Source organism: Chlamydotis macqueenii, chromosome 7 (genome assembly GCF_036417535.1).
Source record: "Chlamydotis macqueenii isolate bChlMac1 chromosome 7, bChlMac1.mat, whole genome shotgun sequence".
NCBI classification, from domain to species: Eukaryota; Metazoa; Chordata; class Aves; order Otidiformes; family Otididae; genus Chlamydotis; species Chlamydotis macqueenii.
Window position 1 is genome coordinate 14,560,823 of NC_141562.1, and position 18,822 is coordinate 14,579,644.

Below are 18,822 nucleotides of genomic sequence, written 5' to 3' on the forward strand. Positions count from 1 at the left end.
CCAGACAGACCACATGAACATCGGAGAAATTATAACCTTTAAGGATACACTAACGTGTCACAAGGAACAAAGCGAACGGTTTGACAAAACTATTTCTTTTTCTAAAGGACTGAGATCGCGCAGGCAAGCATCCTAGCCTAGCTGTAACTGAAGCGAAGCCACCTTTACTTCTTGTTCCTGGTGATTTATTTTGGACTAATCACAGGGTATGGCGCTCGCACACAGTTAGGTGCTGCTCGTTAGTCAGTGCCCTCAGACAAAGGCTGGTTCTTTGCTACTCCCTGTAACTATGAACACAGTCATTTACAGCTGCAGGAGTTTACTCAAGAAAAATTGCCTCGGGAGAAAAAAACAAAAACCAACCAAGATTTTTCAAGTCTCTCAAGCTCTAAGCAAAAGGATCTGCATATTTCATCCCACTAGTTTCCTGGAAAACACAGATGCGGTACGCAAAATTAACAGAGAAGGGTCTGTGCCTGGCTCCCAGCAATACACAGCTTTGCAGCAGCCTCAGCCTTCATCTTCCACGGAGAAGAAATGAGGGTAGGTGCTCCTTCAATTAATTTAAATGCTACCATAATAAAAGACAACTCACTCCTTACCAACATCCAATAACTCACATTTACAGTACAGGATAGTTGAGGATGGGCTAAAGAACTCAAACCCTTCCACAGTACGGTTGGGAAGCAGAAACTTCATTTTTCTAGAAAACACTCCCAAAGAGCATACTTAAGAGTAGAGCGAATCATGACAGCAGCATACTAACTCGTTTTCATAGTGTGATAACTACTGAAAGCACCTGAACAGCCATCACCATGTAAGTCCCCAGCACTGCTTTGAAATGCAATAGCCCATAGAATCATAAAAGGTTGGGAGAGACCTCCAAGATCATCAAGTCCAACCGTCAGCCCAACACCACCGTCCCCAAAGCACCACGTCTACATGTTCTTTGAACGCCTCGAGATGGTGACTCCACCACTTCCCTGGGCAGCCTGGTCCAGTCCCTGACCACCCTTGTGTTTCCTAATATCCAACCTAAACCTCCCCTGATGCAGCCTGGGCCGTTCCCTCTCATCCTATCCTTGTTATTTGGGAGAAGAGACCAACACCTATCTCCCGACACCCTCCTTTCAGGCAGTACTTAGTAGAGAGTGGTAAGGTCTTCCCCTCAGCCTCCTCTTCTCCAGAGTTAACAACCCCAGTTCCCTCAGCTGCTCCTTACAAGACTTGTGCTCCAGACCCTTCACCAGCTTTGTTGCCTTTTCTGGACATGCCCCAGCAACTCAACGTCCTTCTTGTACTGATGGGCTCAAAACTGAACACAGTATAAACCCAGGGCACTACAGCTGGGTGAAAAGGTTCAGAGGTTTCTAGTCCACGCTGGGACAATACAACCCAATTGCAAGGTTTTGATTTAATAAAATACACAAATGCTTGGTGAAGAACAGTACTCGCCAAGAAAAATGGAATCTAACGTGCCAGCCTTTCCTTTCTGAAAAGGTCCTGAGCCTTTATCTGCCAAAATATTTTCTCAAGTCTTATAGCAAACCACCATCTTTAAGACTTCCACTGAACCAAACGTTCCAAGATCAGATCCAAACCTGAGTCCTCCACGAGTATCTTAAGACAGGGAAATTATCTCCTCAGAAGAGCCAGGCGGCTGAGCTGTCTCCTGGAGCACAAAGTCCACACTGGCACCTCTCCTGACGCCTTTCCTGAAAGTTTAATCAGCACTGGCACATCCTTGTAGAGCTGTGGTTTTGGCTGATGTGCAGTTTGCTAGAATAAGCTGTTGCCAGCTGAGGCTACGACAGCAGCGCCGACAAGGAAAGCCCTTGTGTAGGCAGGACACCAGTCTTAAGCAGTTAGGAGAGAATCTCTTGGGAAAAGGTCCTGGGCACAGAAAAAGCGGAGAAAATTGATTGCTTATCTACACAACCAAGTTAGTCTGTGGGAAACATGCCAGAGAACAGCTGTATCAGTGAAGACTTGCTCCTGTAATGCTTGACTGACAGCTAGCAAACCAGGGAAGGGATAGATGACATTCCAAATCAAACATTTTCAGCAAATCCTACGCATTCCTTCAATCCATCACGCTGTCAAGCCAGTTGGCTGCAGCAATGCAGACACAGGCTGATTGAATACAGTCAGCTTTTTTTCCCCCCTCTAGTTTATCTAGGTAATTAACTCTGCTCTACATTTACATCACCTTCCCAGCATACAAGCAAAATTCTCAAAGCAGAACTTGTAGTCTACTTCTCAAGCAAGGTTTTAAAAGGTACCTGAGATTCTTCACCTCCAGGCCACGGCCCAAACTACTCGCTGAAAGAGCCACTGACTGACCTGCTCTCTACATACACATACTACTCTGTGTATTTTACACCCCGCGCAACCATCCTCTGTTGAAATTCTTGGCTTCCTAAACCTGCAACGTCCACACTTGTGCCTACATAAAGGAGTCTTTCACTGCAGATGTCAATACAGCTGGAAAAACCCACAGCTCCAGAAATGCCCACCCCGCTGGACTGCCATCAGCTAGTAAAGACTCTCCACCTCCTTTCTGATGAGGCTGACTTTCCAACAGCATGCCCGTTGCTACAGCTTCTGCAGAAGAGGGAAATGAAAATACAAAGACTCCCTTCACCATGTGCCAGCCTCTCTCCATGGAGAATGCCTGTCTTCGACCCCAGCTGCCATGCTTCAACCCTCCCAGTCTCTTCAGGTTTTTTACCCCCCCCCCCAAGTGAACTGAATTTGAGGCAAAGACCATATGTCCCACCTACTTAGTAGTCTCTTCTTTTAATCCTTGGAGAAAGTCAACAATCAAACATAAGATGAGGTTCATCATCTCCAAAGAAAACCACCTAGCTACCACAGAGGACTACTCCATGCTGAATTCCCACTTAGACAACCATTCTTTGAGAAAGCCAAACACAGGCAACCACAGGACATATATTCACAAAGGATCCCAGGACTCACATCAGGCATTGGCAGGACAGTCCACAGCTGCAGGTTTTCAAATTAAAGAACTACTTAGAAAGTATTTTTCTTCTTCTTTGAGAGACAGAAGCAGAACAGCGTACCAAAAGAACAAAGCTTCGTGCCAGAGATAACAGTGCTCAGTTATTTTAATCCTGAAAACAGTAGAAAAGCACTTAGCTATCAGATGCTATTCAGTCTCAGAAGGAAACATAGGAGATCTTGTTAACAAGAAGTTGGACACTCCAGAGTCAGCAAAGACCTAGCCACCATACAAAAAGCAGTAAAGAGAAACCCTGTTTGAAAACGTGTTCTTCGGTTTAACAGAATTGCCACTCCCCTTGCATGACATCTGGAGATACCCGAGTGAGGTTTGAAAGCCACTTAAAACTTCAGGCTTTCATACTGAAATGCAAAAGCAAGCTTGGGCACAACATCCATAAAAACAGGCAACCTGCAGGGATGGGGAGTACTTTAAGTAAGGAGCTGTCTCATCCTCAGCTCAACCACGTTCAGCAACTAAATTAGTTAGCTGAAGCTTTAATAAGAAATCAACCAGAAATGATGAAGATCCACAGCCCAATTTTTCAGGATGTCACCCCACTCACAGGACTTCTTACTACTTTGCCTCCTTCCTCATCCTTCACAGTACTTGCCACTGACATAAATTAGCACGATGAATTTGTGGCAAGAACTGCAATGAAAACACCAAAATTCAGACAGATCCCAGGGATGAACATGAACAATCAGACTGACGAGACTTAGATTTAGGTTATGGATACCAGTCACAGCCTAAAATACGTCCGAAAACATAAGGAAACAGCAGCATAGCTTGTGAGATGTGCATGTCCTCTCTTCACCCCAGCCAGCAGCAAGAACGTCCCTGCAGAAAGCACCTTCAGCTACTGACGGTGCACTCCAAGGAAGAGCTGGGCCAACTGGAGAAGATCCAACAGGGAGCTGCAGGAATAGTTAAGGGTCCAGAACACACTCTGGGAAAAACTGATAGATTGCTGTAAGCAAAATATAAAGAAAGATGGAAAAGAGGAAGGTGAGATAACTAATATATATGAAAGAGCTGCTGCAGGACTGTTCTTTTGGTCCAGTGAGGACAGGAGATGTTTCCTTAAGGACATCGTAAGAGATTAGACTTACACACCAGGGAAAGAAGGAGAAGCCTGTGCATTTATAGATACACATACACAGAAAGCATTTAATGTTAAGGACGAAGGAACAGTGGAATCCACTGTGGGGCAGGATTTATTCCATCACTGCTCTCTCCATCACCAGCAAATTGCTAAAAATAGGTGAGACAGCTGCCTGTCAGGACTAGCTTGGAGGCACCCAGCCCTGCCTTGGCAGCAGACTGGCTGCTTTCTCACGCTCCCTCCCACTCTCCTCTGCCGCAGCCCAGTTTAGGCACTGGCACCAGTACACGGGCAACAAAGGGACAGGTGAGAGTGTGGGGACCTGTGCGTCAAGCCCCTTGAAGGGGATTGCTTTGAAGATGAACCTGAATGGTTTTAAGATCCATTTGGACCACGTGGGATAACGCGCCACACCTTAGAGGTGATTCCCTGACAGCCTGCAGAGGAAAACAAATGTTTCACGAAGGCCATCAAACCTGGACACAGGGTATTGGGCATTCAAAGCTCATAGCCAAGGGTGAGAAAGACATCTTAACTGCTCAACAATACAAGTGAAGAAACTCACACTTTAGTTCAGAAGAAAGCAAGCCATGTAGAAATAAGCAAACAGAAAAGATGGGAAGAGAAAGTTAAGTGTACTCCATATAAATTGAAAGCTAGATACCGCAGAAAATTGATAAGGGACACAGAAGGACCCCAAGGAGGAAGCAAGGACCAAGAGAACGTGATCTTTTTATTGTCTGAGTCATCAAAACCAACAAGAAGCATGCAATAAATTGAGATTGTTTACTGTGTTATTGGAAGTGACAGAACTATGTATGTCCAAGGGAACACTTCCTCTGTTTATAACGCTCTATATTCAATATTTCCTGATCTCCTCAGGAGAGCACAGACAGACTCTCTCCACCTGAACGGTAGCAAAGGTCTATGTAACACCGCAGCACTACAGATAGGTATTTTCTACGCAGCTCTTTATTAAGTTTTCCGCAGAAATGTGAGGTTTAGTTTCAATAAGAACTGGCTGAGACTCTCTGCCCAACTGCTGTTGATATTCCATACGCCTTAACTCTCTGCTATTTCTATTTCAAGACTGAAACAGGGCAATAGGTGTTATCACAGACCTGCTATTTAGACAAAGACTGATGTTGGGTGGAGGAGACAAGATGATCTAGGCTTTCTAATTAAAGAAGGGTAAAGAAGAACTTTGTGACAGCCAACAAGGGCTTATGGAAAATAAGTCTTATGCTAAATACATGTCATTTCTTGATGAGATTACCCGTGTTGTTGATAACTGCAGCAGCATTCACTTAATAAATCTAAGTCCTCATACTGCATGATTCCACTCGCCACTAAATGATATTGTGATTAATAAGCCATAGCGATGCAAAAATCAACACAAAACATTCAGATTAAAAATTGGTTAATAACATGCTTCAAAATATGAGCGTTTGATCATCAACAAGCGGCTGAGATTCTCTCAAGTCCTGACAAGGGTAAGCTCCTGGCCCTGTGCCACCTCTTTTATTAACGAGCTAGAGCACAAGGTCCCTGGGTTCCCTGCCATCCATCAGTAAAGATACAGAGAGCACTAGAGATTACGGCCTGGCTTGCTCAGTGAGCCGAGCACAAGCAAGCACACAACACCCAGCAAGATGACCGAAGAGCGAGGAGAATATCTAGGCACAATGAACACAGACGCAGTTACGTGACTGGTTTCATCTGTACTTTAATGCCTGTGAAAGCCACTTTGTGCTTCAGTGGATCATCCGTTTATCGTAACTTCCAGTGAATCACCGCAGTCTTAAGGACAAGAGTAAACCTTGTCCATACAAGTACAGGAACCTCAGATGAAGTCTAAATATTTAGTAATGCTCCCTTATGGCATCCATGCAGCCTTCCTAGGCTACTGTGCTCAGGCTCTTCAGCTTTTCAGCATTATTTCTCTAAGTTCTACCCAATCAAAAGCCACAAGTTAAATACTTAGTAGAGTAAGTTTTTTGGAGTTGCAGTTTACTCCTCCCAGGCTGAGATAAAGGAGTGAATTGATCATCACCTGTGTTCCTGGTAGAGGAACGAGCTGGAAAGCTCTGTAACCTAATTACAAAACCAAGAAATGACTGAAAGCAGGTGCTAGTGTACACTGAGGCTGAGAATAACAGAGCCTTGTTCACAGTGTAGATAATTGGCAATTTTCCCTATCACAGTCTCCTCCCGCAATGGTTTCTAAAAACTCAAGATTGAGTGGGCTGCTCCCACTGAAGCAGAGGGAAATAAGCTCTACCTCAAGCAGAGCTTAGTCAAAGCAAGCAGGAATTCTGAGAAGTTGTCTGCATTACATCGGCTTGCACCTTCAGCCATTGAGGAGTTCTTTTGCACTGAAGCACTGTGCACTTACCAGGCATGCTGTACACATCAAGTGTCTCTGTGTGATGTTATACACATCAAATATTAAAGAAAAACTGGTGTGAACTGTGACTTTCAATATTTATTTTCTCCAGGTTCCTTGAAAATATTTAGTTTTGGTGTAAGGACAGACAAATCAGGTCTCTATACCAATATAAAATGTGAATAGAAGATCGTTAATCCAAAACACATTATTTTTCATCTATTTTTTTAAAATCTGTTTATAATTAACCATTGTGAAGACATATTAATAGAGACCAGCACCCAGTTACGTGGCAGGGAAGGAAGATGAATTCTCATCAGCATCTATTCCCTCTCCCAGCCCATCTGCAACAAGCCATTAAGCCAAGGTGCGCTACGACATTAATCACTGCAGCATCTGGTTTCGCTGTGCAAACTACACGCTCAGTCCCCCAAGGCAGGAAGAAATGGGTGAGCCTGTTCGCACACACAGAGCGGAGCAGGTGTTTCCACACCAGAGCCTTTTATAGGCTCCCAACCAGCTGTGTTTGTCTACCTGACCACACTACTCGATCCATCTTCATTTCCATCCAGGAGGACAGGAGAACACAAGAGAGCAAATGTAGAGCGAAGATAAGCGGTGCTACCTGAGGACTACATTTATTTAAAATAATTCTCTAGAAATGGAGAGGAACTCAAGCAGGTCAGCGGGGAAGAAGAAAGGAAGAATCCTCCAAACATCTGACCACCGACTCTCACAGCTGGAACACGCAAGACAGAGTTATTTACATGCAGGGAACATTTTATTGCTTATTTCACACATTAAAGGAGTGTGAAAGCTTTAACTGACTTACGGGAAAAGGTATAAGGGCTATGATATCCATTGTATTAGAAAAAAAGATCTCTTCAGATTTCTTAATTCCCATGAAACCTGGTCTTTATCTACAAGCAGACCGCAGGGGAAGATCACAGGAGGTCAGTCAGAGACAGGGCTAAGAGGTCGCACCTTACACACCATACTGCTGTTCACACCTGGAAGACCAGAGAGGGTCACTCCTGGCACCACTTTTTGGTCTCCAGCCTGGGATGCGCTCACACAGCTGCATGCTTCTGAGAACCTGGCAGCACACTCTTCTGACAAAGGTCCCAATGAATTCAGCTGCAAGTCAAGGAGGGAGTAATTCCCTGCTATGTCTATATTAATACCAATTAAAAACTATTCTGCTCTAACAAACTCTCAGGTACTCAACCGCGTTATTCCCTTCCCAGCCAGGGCCTCATGCAATCCCTCAGCTGTTTCGGTAGACTGCAAACAGATGGGCTGTGTCACAAGAAACAAAGCCTCCTCAACCTCACAAGGCTTTTGTTCTCTTCAGCTGGCCCCAGGAGCAGCAATAACAGGTGATCCCATATGTGGTCTAGACATGAAAAAGAAAAAGAACATAAAGCTTGGACCAGCAAGCCTCTGTGACAGCCAACTGCAGGAGACAGCTGAGGCTGTAGAAGTTGGCCAAAGTGATAGAAAAACCCCCAAGGTTAAGCTAATGTCTGTTTTAAAGCTTTAATTAATTAACATTATGCCCATCCCTAGTTCTCTCTCATTTCCTGCCTGCAGATCCAACCTTTAGCTCAGCCCAGAAGGCGGCTTGGCCATCAGGTGGTGGTAGACACCAAACATCATAAGAAAGGTGACTGCCACAACAAGACTAGACCCTCAAGGAGCAACACTTTGGAGTCAAGGCACTTGACTTCCAAATCAGGAATTAATCAAAACTAAGTGATATCTACAATTTCAGTGCTTCCTCTATTGAGCCAGGAAATTACTCCCCTACTCCACTCTCAAATGATGACTTCTTGGAGAGATGCTGCTTTCCAGATAGCTACTGGAGGCCGGCCAACACACTCCTGGGGATGCGGCCAAGGTGAGCAGGTATTTTTAGTTATTTGGTGCAAAGGGGAAGCAGCAGGCATGAACTTGGCCACCAGAGGGCACCCGTATTGTTAAAAATAATAATAAAAAAAAAGATTTTAAAGTGCCAATTCCAGTGACATTAAAGACCCAGGGTTCAAACAACCTTACTCTGTTAAGAGACAGAGAATTCAAAGTGTAGTCCCTATGAAGTCGCAGCAAACCAAGATGGTTTGTAAAGTAGTTTCTTGCATTTCCACCTGGCTTCTCTGCACAAATCCCAGCTCTGACCTGCTATGCAACATTTAAATATGATGTTACGAACGTGCACTGATGAAACTGGAGGGGTCCACAGGCTTAGGGCAATACCCATGCTTTAAGCTCTGCAGGTCAGCTGAGGTCCCTCTCCCTCAGGGCAGTTCAGATGTTTTCCTAATTGACTGCAGCCCTGACTTTGGCTCACTCTCCAGCATCGGATTCTTTCCTTCCCCTGATGCTTGTGGGTAAAAATAATATGAAGCCAAAAGCCACCTGGAAGGACACAGTGCTCTTGCAAGACACCACTCATAGATCAGTGTGTCTTCAAGCCTTCGGAGAAAACCCTCAGTGCAGCAATTCCAAGTAAAGTCTCTTAAGTCTGTCACCTTTCAAAGAAATAAAAAAAAAATACAGCAGAGCTCTCAAAAAATGCAAATAACCTAATGTGCATAACACCAAGATTTTTTCATCTTTTCTCTCCTCCACTAGGTTAAGTAGTACCTGAACCATCTACAGCTATAAAACAGGTTTCTCCCCTCTTGACTATGATTTATGTGGTTTTCTTTGTTTTGCTAGAACAAAGATTTTTTTAAAGTCTCAGTTTCAGCTTGCAGAAGATGACTTCCAGCAATTCTGCCATTAAAAATGTATTCTAAGCAAATTACCTTAAAGCCCCTAAAATGCTGACGCAAAAAAAGCAATGCATTCTTAAACAGAGTTAGCTAAGGGCTGATCTAGGCTTCAAAATTAATTCCAGAAGCATCAATGGAGAGAAGTCAAACAAAAAAGGCAGTGAAGGTCAGAAGAGCAAGCAAAACGAGGGGTCTCTTCTACGGAGCATCTTCCAGCAAAGCAACTGGGCACTTGACATAGTATGGCCAAAAGGGTGGAAGAAGAGGAAGAAATGGTAGAGATGGAATGAAATCTGCAAGAGTGGCAGCCAGCACCAAACCAGCTCAGTTTGCTGGTGAGGAGTGCAGCCTGAAGAGCTTCTAACACCATGAGGATGTACCATCCGGGCTGGAAAATGGGTGTATCTCAAGCTAAACTGCTTCAGCTTACACAGGGGAGGGGCAAGAACCAGAAGAGCACAGAGTAAGGCCACGGGGATGCAGCCAAATAAGACCAAGCACCACGTTAGACACAAACACACTAGTAGCAAAGATGATGTTGTTAACCAGCTTTTATAGGAGTTTCAGTAACAAAATATCTTGAACAAACATTAAGCTTGCTGCAAACTGTGAGGTTCAGTACTTCTCATGTATTAATGCCTCATTTAGATTGGCCAATGACTGCGCCAAGATTTATTTCAATTAATTAATTCAGTTCATTATACCAATGCCCCAATACTTAATTGCTTCTGTTGCCAGCTGGAAATCCTCAGAGTTTAAGTTATTGCTTAGAAAGAGTCAACTTCATTAGTCTCCTAAGCTCAGTTATTTGCATTGCTGAAGTATTCTACACCACAGCAGAACTGAGCAGCATTAGCTATTCCCGTCGTACAATTATTTAGATGAGATCTATTCCATCAACAGCAGGCAGCAGGAGATCCTGGAGGACAGCAAAGGCAACAAGACCAACACTCACCTGCAACGGACAGTTATGCAGAAGGCTACACACAGATGGAGATTAAACACGAAGATCTCATCAACTCACCTCCCATCTTAGGAAGACACGAAATCAAGTATTTTCTTTCGCATCATACAACCACTGTGGTTTTTTATATACACCTTTTCAATCCTTAACTTCTCATCTACCTCTGTGTGGGCTTCCTCACCCCAGTCCTGGCTTCTGATGGCGCTCAAAGCATATCCTACAGAATCAATCCAAAACACCACGGTTTCAGGCTGCTCACGAGATTCTGAAACCACCCGAGAAATCCTATCTTCAGGCTAAGTAGTGGCCATGGTAATTTCCATCATCATCACCATATTAATCCCTTTTCGCAAGGCTCATTAGCAACAGTACAATGAATCTGTTTTGAAGTAGCAAGTTTGGGGTTTTGGTTTGTTTTTTTTTTTTTTTTTTTTTTTTTAAAGTAGTGATGAGAGCTGCAGTACTGGTTCCCGTGTGTCAGCAGAGAAGAGCATTTACACAAGGCTCTATGCAGATGACAAAAAGAAATGCAAGTCTGAGATACTTCTCCTTTTATTACTCCTCTTCCTCTAACACCGCATCATCTTCTACTTACCTAGTCCAAGCAGCATAAGACTTACAAGTGCTTCTTGATTCAGCCTGTTACATCTTTAATTCCTTAACGGTAAAGATAAATAACTATACGAAAACAAAAAAAAAAAGGGAGACATCCCTCATCTTAAAAGAAAACTTCACTGACAGCCTGCAGGAGAGCATCCCTTACTGCATTCCTGACTCAAAGGGCAATGAAGTATCTCAGCTTCGCTAACAGACCACCCAAGGTAAAGCATAGTACTAGCAGGCACACGTTCCTCGTTCGCATCATCTGCCATCAAAAGGACAAATTCTTTGTGATGCTAAGAAAGTCGCACTCAGGGCCTGTTGGACCCCTCGGAGACTAACCGCGCAGCACAGGAGAGTCCTCTATCACCATGAAGCACGGTTGCTTCACCAACCGAAGGTAAAGCAGCATGGCAGTTTGTTTACCTGCGACACACTAACTGCACCAACAGAACTGGTTCTGCAAAGGATGTCCCTAACCTGCTTCTCATGTACATACCACTGCAACATTCAATAAACCAACATTCCCTTACTGCTAAGTGTAAATACTCAGCTGCACATGGACAGTTCTCTCTGTAGTCTATAAATGACATCCGCAGTGACATTTTGATATTCATTCCCTGGCTACATGCGTTACATATTCACCTTTTGTAACTAATTCATTATGCTTCCTGTTACTTACTGTAATAACCCAGGATGTAGCCACCTGAATAACCCAGTATGTCATTACAAATGACATGGCTTTACAAATTTATAGGAGACAAAGGAGAGAGCAAGCAAAGAAATAAAATAATAATCACAGCAAATCAGTCTCTCCAGATTGATGAGGACTGGGGAGATCATAGACCATGCTACTCCAAAGAGGCTGCCCCTCTCCTTCGTCTGCTTTCTGTCAGCACTCTCATCTGAGCAAGGTCAAGTCTGGCCACAGCATGCAGGGGCCTCCAAGGAGCAGTCAAATACTCCAGGAGCTAAAAATCACTGCCTGAAATCACCCTGACCTAGCACTCTGCATGCCATTAGCAGCTCTGTGCTGCAGGAAGCACCTTCCTCCTGACAAAAGGCAAAGCTAACAAGTGACAATTTGGCCGTTTTTAAAAGCAGGAGTGAACCTGCTGCAGGAGGGAGTTATTAACTCTGTGTCTTTGGGACAGCTTTATGTAGGACATGATGTCCTACCTACTTTACGATCATGCTGAGGATGTCTGAGGCGGAAAAAACCCTCCTCGCTTGAAAAGGGGCGTTATCCTGGCCACCCCTGCAGCATCATTCAGGTCCCGTGGACACAGGCAGTACATAAGTGTAGATAATTAGCAAAATGCAGCATAGGACAATACTGTGCTGGATCACGGTCTTGTTCCTCAGCCTGAGCAACTCCTTTTAGCAGATATCAAGGTTTGGCAGGTCTAGGCACAATCAGAACAATTACGATCACCTTCCTCCCGCTGCATTAAAACTAGAGCCTTTAGCTCTAGGGAAGCTGAGAGGCAGCAATAAGCCACCTAAATATTGGAGTGAAAATACAATGGCTTTTCAGCAAAGACTTGATTTTCAGACTCTTAACTGCAGCCATGTAGCCACGAGCTCGAGTGACACTGCTGGTGCCACACTGCTCCCACGTTTTGAAGGAACAGAAGGGAGTCCTTCATTTATTTCCAACGTGGCACGGGTCCAGGGTTCAGTGAGGGTCACCTCAGGCAAACACAAATATCGCCTCTCTCCTTGCAGTTAGACAAAAAAGCTGTGAGTAGGTGTGCTCAGACTCTGGCCCTTAAAAAAAGAACCACATTAAGTCCTGTGCAGCTACCTCACCATCGAAGGATGGACTGTCCCCTTCTGCTCCCCTGCTATGTTTTATACATGAAGCAGTCAGCAGAACACAAAGAAAACCAGAGTAGCACCCTCTGGCCAAGTGTCCTGTCCCTAGCAGCTCTCCCAGAAGCTGAAAGCACAACATTTTCACCCACCTTGGTCGAGACAACTGATTTCTCTTTGCACAATACCACAGACCCACGTGGCATCACCACGCACAGGAAAGCCAGGAGCAAACCCCGCCAAGGGCAAACAGCCCACATGAGGATGGCTATAGAGGAAAACTCTTCAGCCCCGAGCTTTTCTGCATCTCTCTGGCTACTCACAGCAGCAAAGAAGCTCCACGGGGAGCCAGCAACAGCCACTCCTTCCACACAGCAGAAGCAGGACAAGCAACAACTTTAGAAAGTCTCCCACAGATCTGTGGTTCCCACAGAACCCCTCTGCAGGTACTTACCACAGGATTAAACCAGCATGAGGTCTCAGGCAAGACATTAAAAAAAAAAATTACCTTTGCCAAAGGAACCTGGCACTTGCTGTCGCTGCAGTCGCGCCTACAAAAGCCACCACCGCGAGCCTACGCCTGGTCCTGGGGTGATGTGCTGTCCCATGGTAACGCCGCGAAACAGCAGACAGCCCTGCCGCAACGGGAAGAAATCGAAGGCGAAACATCCTGTTGAAAGAGAACACATTAGCAAAGCAACGAACAGCTTCCAGTTGTGGACTCTTGTGCTGACCCGCAGAGATTTGCTTGCATTTTTTCTAAAATAGGAGAAGTTACAGAAAATAACTGTCACAGATGTTTATTAGCTGTTCTGAAACAGACGTGTAACCCGTCTAACAAAGAGCAAATTATGAGGATTACATATTGGCATACACTTGGTTGACACACCTTGCTGTCACATCCCAACTACTTCCTCAGCTGCTCTTACAGCATTTTTCAAATTCCTCTTCAGCCTTTCCCCAGCACGCTTTGTTAAGAGGAAATACTCGCACACTCCTGCTCTAGTGGGGCACGCAAGACGCAGGTAGATCTTGGAAGCAACTACAGCAAACAAGAGCCATTTGGCCAGAGGGAAAGATGCAGCTGGATTTTAAAAGGCAAATTAAACCAAATAAGCAAACCAAACAAAAATCCAACCCAGTCATTTTAAATTTCCTTGAGAAAACGCTACTGTTAAGTCACTTTTTTAGCTAGCCTGGAGCCTGGAACCATTTATATTCAACTTTAAGTAGAAGGCAAGTTTCAGAGTGTCAAAGCTCAAAACACAACCCACATCCCGTCACACACACAACACTACAGAGACAAATGGGAAACCAGAGCTACAAATCTAAACATGATTACAACGGAGAGATCTGAGCTGCAGAAATGTGGTCTGGCCACACACACCAGCTGCAGGAGACAAGGCCATTTTTGCTAGCTCACGAGACTGAAGGTGAAGGGTAAATGTTCCCTTTGAAAAGAAAACGTGCTGCACCTTTTAGTGGAAGAAAGGTTTTTATTTCCAGAGGGATGCAAATTCAGTTTTCCAATCACAGCGTAAGCCTTAAAAAAAAAAAATATCCAGAAGCTGAGATCAGAATGGTAAACCAGAGAATTTCCAAGGATTTTTTCCTTTTGTTCCCCATTCTTACTGCTCTATTCAAACACTCCTAGCCAGCGAATAACCACAGAACACCAAAATACAGTCACATCTATCAGTTTCTACTTGCTTTTGCAACACAAGGTGTTTCGCTAAACCATTAGCTTCCAACAATGAGAATCTGGGGACCTTTTTGCGCACACACACCTTACGTGTGCAGCATGTTCTCTCATTTCAGCTCTGAAGAGCTGAATATATTACTGCTCTTTTCCTCTGATTACAGCAACACGCAGCTCGGGATTTCACAACACAAACCGGTGATGGGAATTTAGGGAGGGGAAAGAGAGGAAGAGGGAGGGAAGACACAAAATACTCAGCAGGGAGTTTTGAGTGCCAGAGCTCAGTATCTTTTGAGGCAAGAGGTGGTGGAGATGCATCTGAAGGCTTCACAGCACAGTCAAGAAATATGTGGCGAGGGGAAGAAAAGCATAAATGATGAAAAATCATTAATAAATCCCTTACTGATGATTTTTCCTATAAGATGTAAGGATTTTGCACAGTCCTGGGGCAAGGGAGATGGGATGGAGCATCAGTAGGTGATGGCAGGCTGGGATGGAGGTGGCAATATGTTCTTGGTAGGCAGGGTAAAGCCACAGGGCATCTATCCCTCGCCACCCTGGTTTATGGGCAAAACCCACAAATTCTGCTGCTCACAGCTGGCATATCTGAATAGCATCCACTTTATATTCATCTGTGCACACATTGAAATCCAAGTTTGCAGTTGGCATTACCATTTTTATCCCTTTAACAATAAATTGGCTTAAAATTAAAGTTTTAATGGAATAGAGCTAGCCAGCAGCGCTTATTCTCCAGTCTTCTCCAGCTCTGAACAACAGAAGATTTTGTTACGAAAAACAGCTCTTAATTCAAAGTTATTTCCATCCTACACAAACTTGATGTTCCCGTTTCATCTCCGGGGATGAATTTCTGTTGCAAATGCAAAGAAAATTCTGCAAGTGTTATTTTCACCACATTGTTAGCGTTGCCTTGACTTGGGTTCCCCATCCTAATTACAGCTTTATATGCATAAGATGTAACGGATGAGGGGAAGCATTGCCAGTATAATTTAATCAGTCAAAATGAAAATCAAGCCCCACAGTGCTTACTTTTGAGTTTAGTTGAAGAGATTTTTATTTTTTTTTTACAATATCTCGAATTGTTGGCTTTAGTGCTTGTCCTGGTTCTGGCCAGGATAGAGTTAATATTTACCTGAGCTGGGTGGAGAACTGAAGCTGGTAGCCCCTATGGCTGGGATAGTTAACTAATTAGCTAACAGCTGGGGTTAATTTACCCAAATTAGCCAAAGGGCTATTCCATCCCATCTGACATCATGCTCAGTATATAAGTGAGGAGGGTGCTGAAGGGAGGCTCTCCTAGTTGGAAGAGACTGGATGTGGAGATCTGTTGTGAGCTATTATACTGTATTTGTGTTCCATCACTCTATTGTTTTCTTCTGTCATTACTGTTAAATTTACTTTTTGTTCAATCTCAACCCGCGTGTTTGGGTTTTTTTTTTTCCCTGGTTTTCTTTTGTTTGTCAAATCTCCTCCTGTTCTCTCAGAGAGTGGGGGGAGTGAGAGAGAGACTGCGTAGTCTGGTCCCCGTTGGGGCCGAACTACAACAGTGCTGCATAAATGTTTTCTCTGTCTGAGCCCTGAGAAACACTAAATTATCTGCTTTGTTCAAGTGATCTCCATCCTTGGTGGTGCTGGGAGGTTCACCCAGACAATTGCCTGAGAGAGCTGAAAGCAGGCAGTTCCCATAATAACCCTAAAATAAAGAATATCCTTATCTCAGAAGAAAAAAAAAAAAAGCAAGCACTTCGGAAGCTAAATTTTCCATGCCTCTCACATACAATTTTACAATCTCTATCAGCTGCGTTTTGTTTGTTTTAAATCAAAAGCACCATGATATTTGGTATGTTCTGTTAAAAGCTCCAGGCATTTCAGTCCAGATCACTCAAGAAAGCTGGTGCTCACTATTAGAAGGATTAAAAATAAGTCTGAACGTAAGGATCAAACAAAAAGTTAGCACCACGTTCTAGCAATACCCCTGCAAGGAATCTGTAGATCGTATTTTTGTTTCTAAGAGATAAGCCAGTCCTAAGTTCTTGCTCAGAACAGCTCTACAGTTACTTTCAAAAGTTGAATTAATAACCTTGGACAAAAAAAAAGATTATTTTCCCCTGTTTCCATTTTGCCAGAAGAAATGGGCACTATTTTTTTAAGCAGAAGAATCAACTAACAGACTTGATGTTAAAAGAGTTTTACTGTCTGTTCCACCCTTAAGTACAAGCTGCTCCAACAAAAAACATTTCTCAGAGCCCAAACATTCAAAAAAAAAAAAACAAACCCTAAAAAACACCACAAAAACAATCCACCTCACCCCAAACCCTCGCCAAAAGAGATCTGACAGCCCGTCCTGGGACCTGGCACTCTGTCCACTTCGCCATCACATTTTTGGGCCCAGCTCCGTGGTTTAAGCCGCGTTTCTGCCCCAGCAGCTCTACCGACCACCAGGGAAGCACCCAGGGCCCTGCTCTCTGGGCACACACCGCCAGCAAGCTGGAACAGCCGAAAGCCTGACGGATTTGTAATTTAGCATTATATGTGTTGGCGTCTTTGACATCCCGGAAACCCACAAACCCATCAGTGAAGCACCGCTTCCGACTCAAGACACAACGGGCATCATTCAAACTGAAGACATCCCGATCACTTTAAAAGAAATGCAAAATTATTTCAACAGCTATAGACGTTCTTGCTTGATGTGGATATTTTATTTTCCCAAACAACAATCCCCTGCTTTGCAAAGAAATTCAGACAGGCTCTTTGCTTCTCCCCTCAGCCACATCCAGAGCATCAGCAGTCCAGCCCTTCATTTTTGAATGTGCATCCTTTTTCAGCTACGAAAAGAAAAATAACAACTTGCTCCCTTTTTCCAGCACTCTAATGAGGTGACGGTTTCAAGACTGAAAGCAGCAAGTAGCCCAGCACAGGGAAAAGAGAATGCTTCACATTTAGGTACCCCACAGCACTGAACCTTTTGTACTCCCTTCCTGAGAACCCAGAACAACCTCAATTTTGAAGATGAAACACACTTAAAGCAGTTTTTTTTATATCAGAGCTGGCTTTGGTGGCACAAGCATGCAAGAGGGAGAATACTAATTGAATAAGCTGATGGCTATTTAATTTTTAAGCAGAGAACAGGCACTTTTTATTTCACTAGGACACAGTAAACTTGCATATTAGTGCAGAATGTCAATTGTAAATTTAAAATGAAAAATATTGTTACGGGGTACGATCTTCTTCTTCTTCTTCAAAAAAAAGATTTGCATTTATGAGGCATTGCTGAGCAGAAAGACCTCTACAGGCACTGGCTGAGATGGAGTCACTAAAGGAGCTTTCTGAAGCCCCATGTTTTCTAAAAAGCAAAGTTTGACGTTGCCAGGGCGCACCAAGACATCCTCTGACCCAGCAGCTGACGTAGGAAAATTCCTCACCTGTTTCCACCTCAGCCCCTGACTCTCAGTTTCACCTCACCCCTGCCCACTGAAGCCAGCGGCATCGGCTCAAGAAGGTGTGGGGTGCCCAGAAGCAGTGAGCCAGCAGCAGCAGAGTTCCCAGCTCTCCTGTCTCTGTCTTCTCAAGATTATTGGGACGAGGCGAAGGAAAAGTTGCAATGGGGAAGAAAGTACCACAAGTACATCCACCGAGAAGGAAAAGTCAAGACACAAGCCGAAGTGCAAAGCAACCGGGAGAGAAGTTTCACCATCAACACCAGCATAGAGTTATTGAAAATAATCTGAGAGGAAAAAAGAGGAAAAAACCTCTTAGCATCAAACTTGTCTCCACCACAATTAAGTTCTTAATTTTGACTTCTCCTCCTCCCAGTTCTCCACACGTCCCATTTACAAACTGGTACCAGTGAGAGAGATTTGTACAAGGGTCACTCCTACAAAGGCTGCCCAGAGATGGATTCCAGGTACTGAGGCATCCATCCCCAACATCAAACCACTCCTGCTTTTTTTCCTCTCCTGTAACTCCAAATTTTCACCTTACCTAGTGCAATTTTCAGATAAAGGATTACTCACATTACTGAAGTTATTAGCTTACTGAGATGCATAAATCAGTTTTGAATATGAAAAAAAAATCTCGCAGGAAAAGTAATTTCTTCTCGGGTGTGAGATTGGGGCAATATTTGATCACATTAATTTTGCCCGAGAGGGGAATCACATTTGTTTTGGAGCACAATTCAAACTGATTGAGAGTGTACAAAGCACTAATCCATAAAGCACTGTCAGTTCTTCAGCAGAAACCTAAGCCACAGCCTGGCAATTTCTTTTTAACTGTCATTGCAGCAAGGGTTCACCTCTTCCAAAAATCCTCAGCCCTGAAAGCGCTCACTTGCCAACTCTTCAGCTCTGTAACTACACCCAGCCATCACTAGTCCTCCTGCTGTCCCTCAAAAAGCCAAGATCGAGTATTAGCCTTCATCCTGCTCTAACGCAGCTGCT

At 44.0% G+C, this 18,822-nt stretch overlaps 1 protein-coding gene across 3 annotated transcripts in view; it reads right to left on the reverse strand.

Moving 5' to 3' along the window:
* The window catches only part of MICU1 (mitochondrial calcium uptake 1), a 95,100-nt gene that overhangs the window by 71,085 nt on the left and 5,193 nt on the right, over positions 1 to 18,822 (reverse strand). For all 3 annotated transcript variants that reach the window (XM_086752782.1, XM_086752780.1, XM_086752781.1), the window contains exon 3: positions 13,178 to 13,339. In XM_086752782.1, coding sequence (XP_086608908.1) covers positions 13,178 to 13,338 — 161 coding nt within the window. In that variant the 5' untranslated portion in view covers position 13,339. The remainder of the gene's footprint in view (positions 1 to 13,177; positions 13,340 to 18,822) is intronic.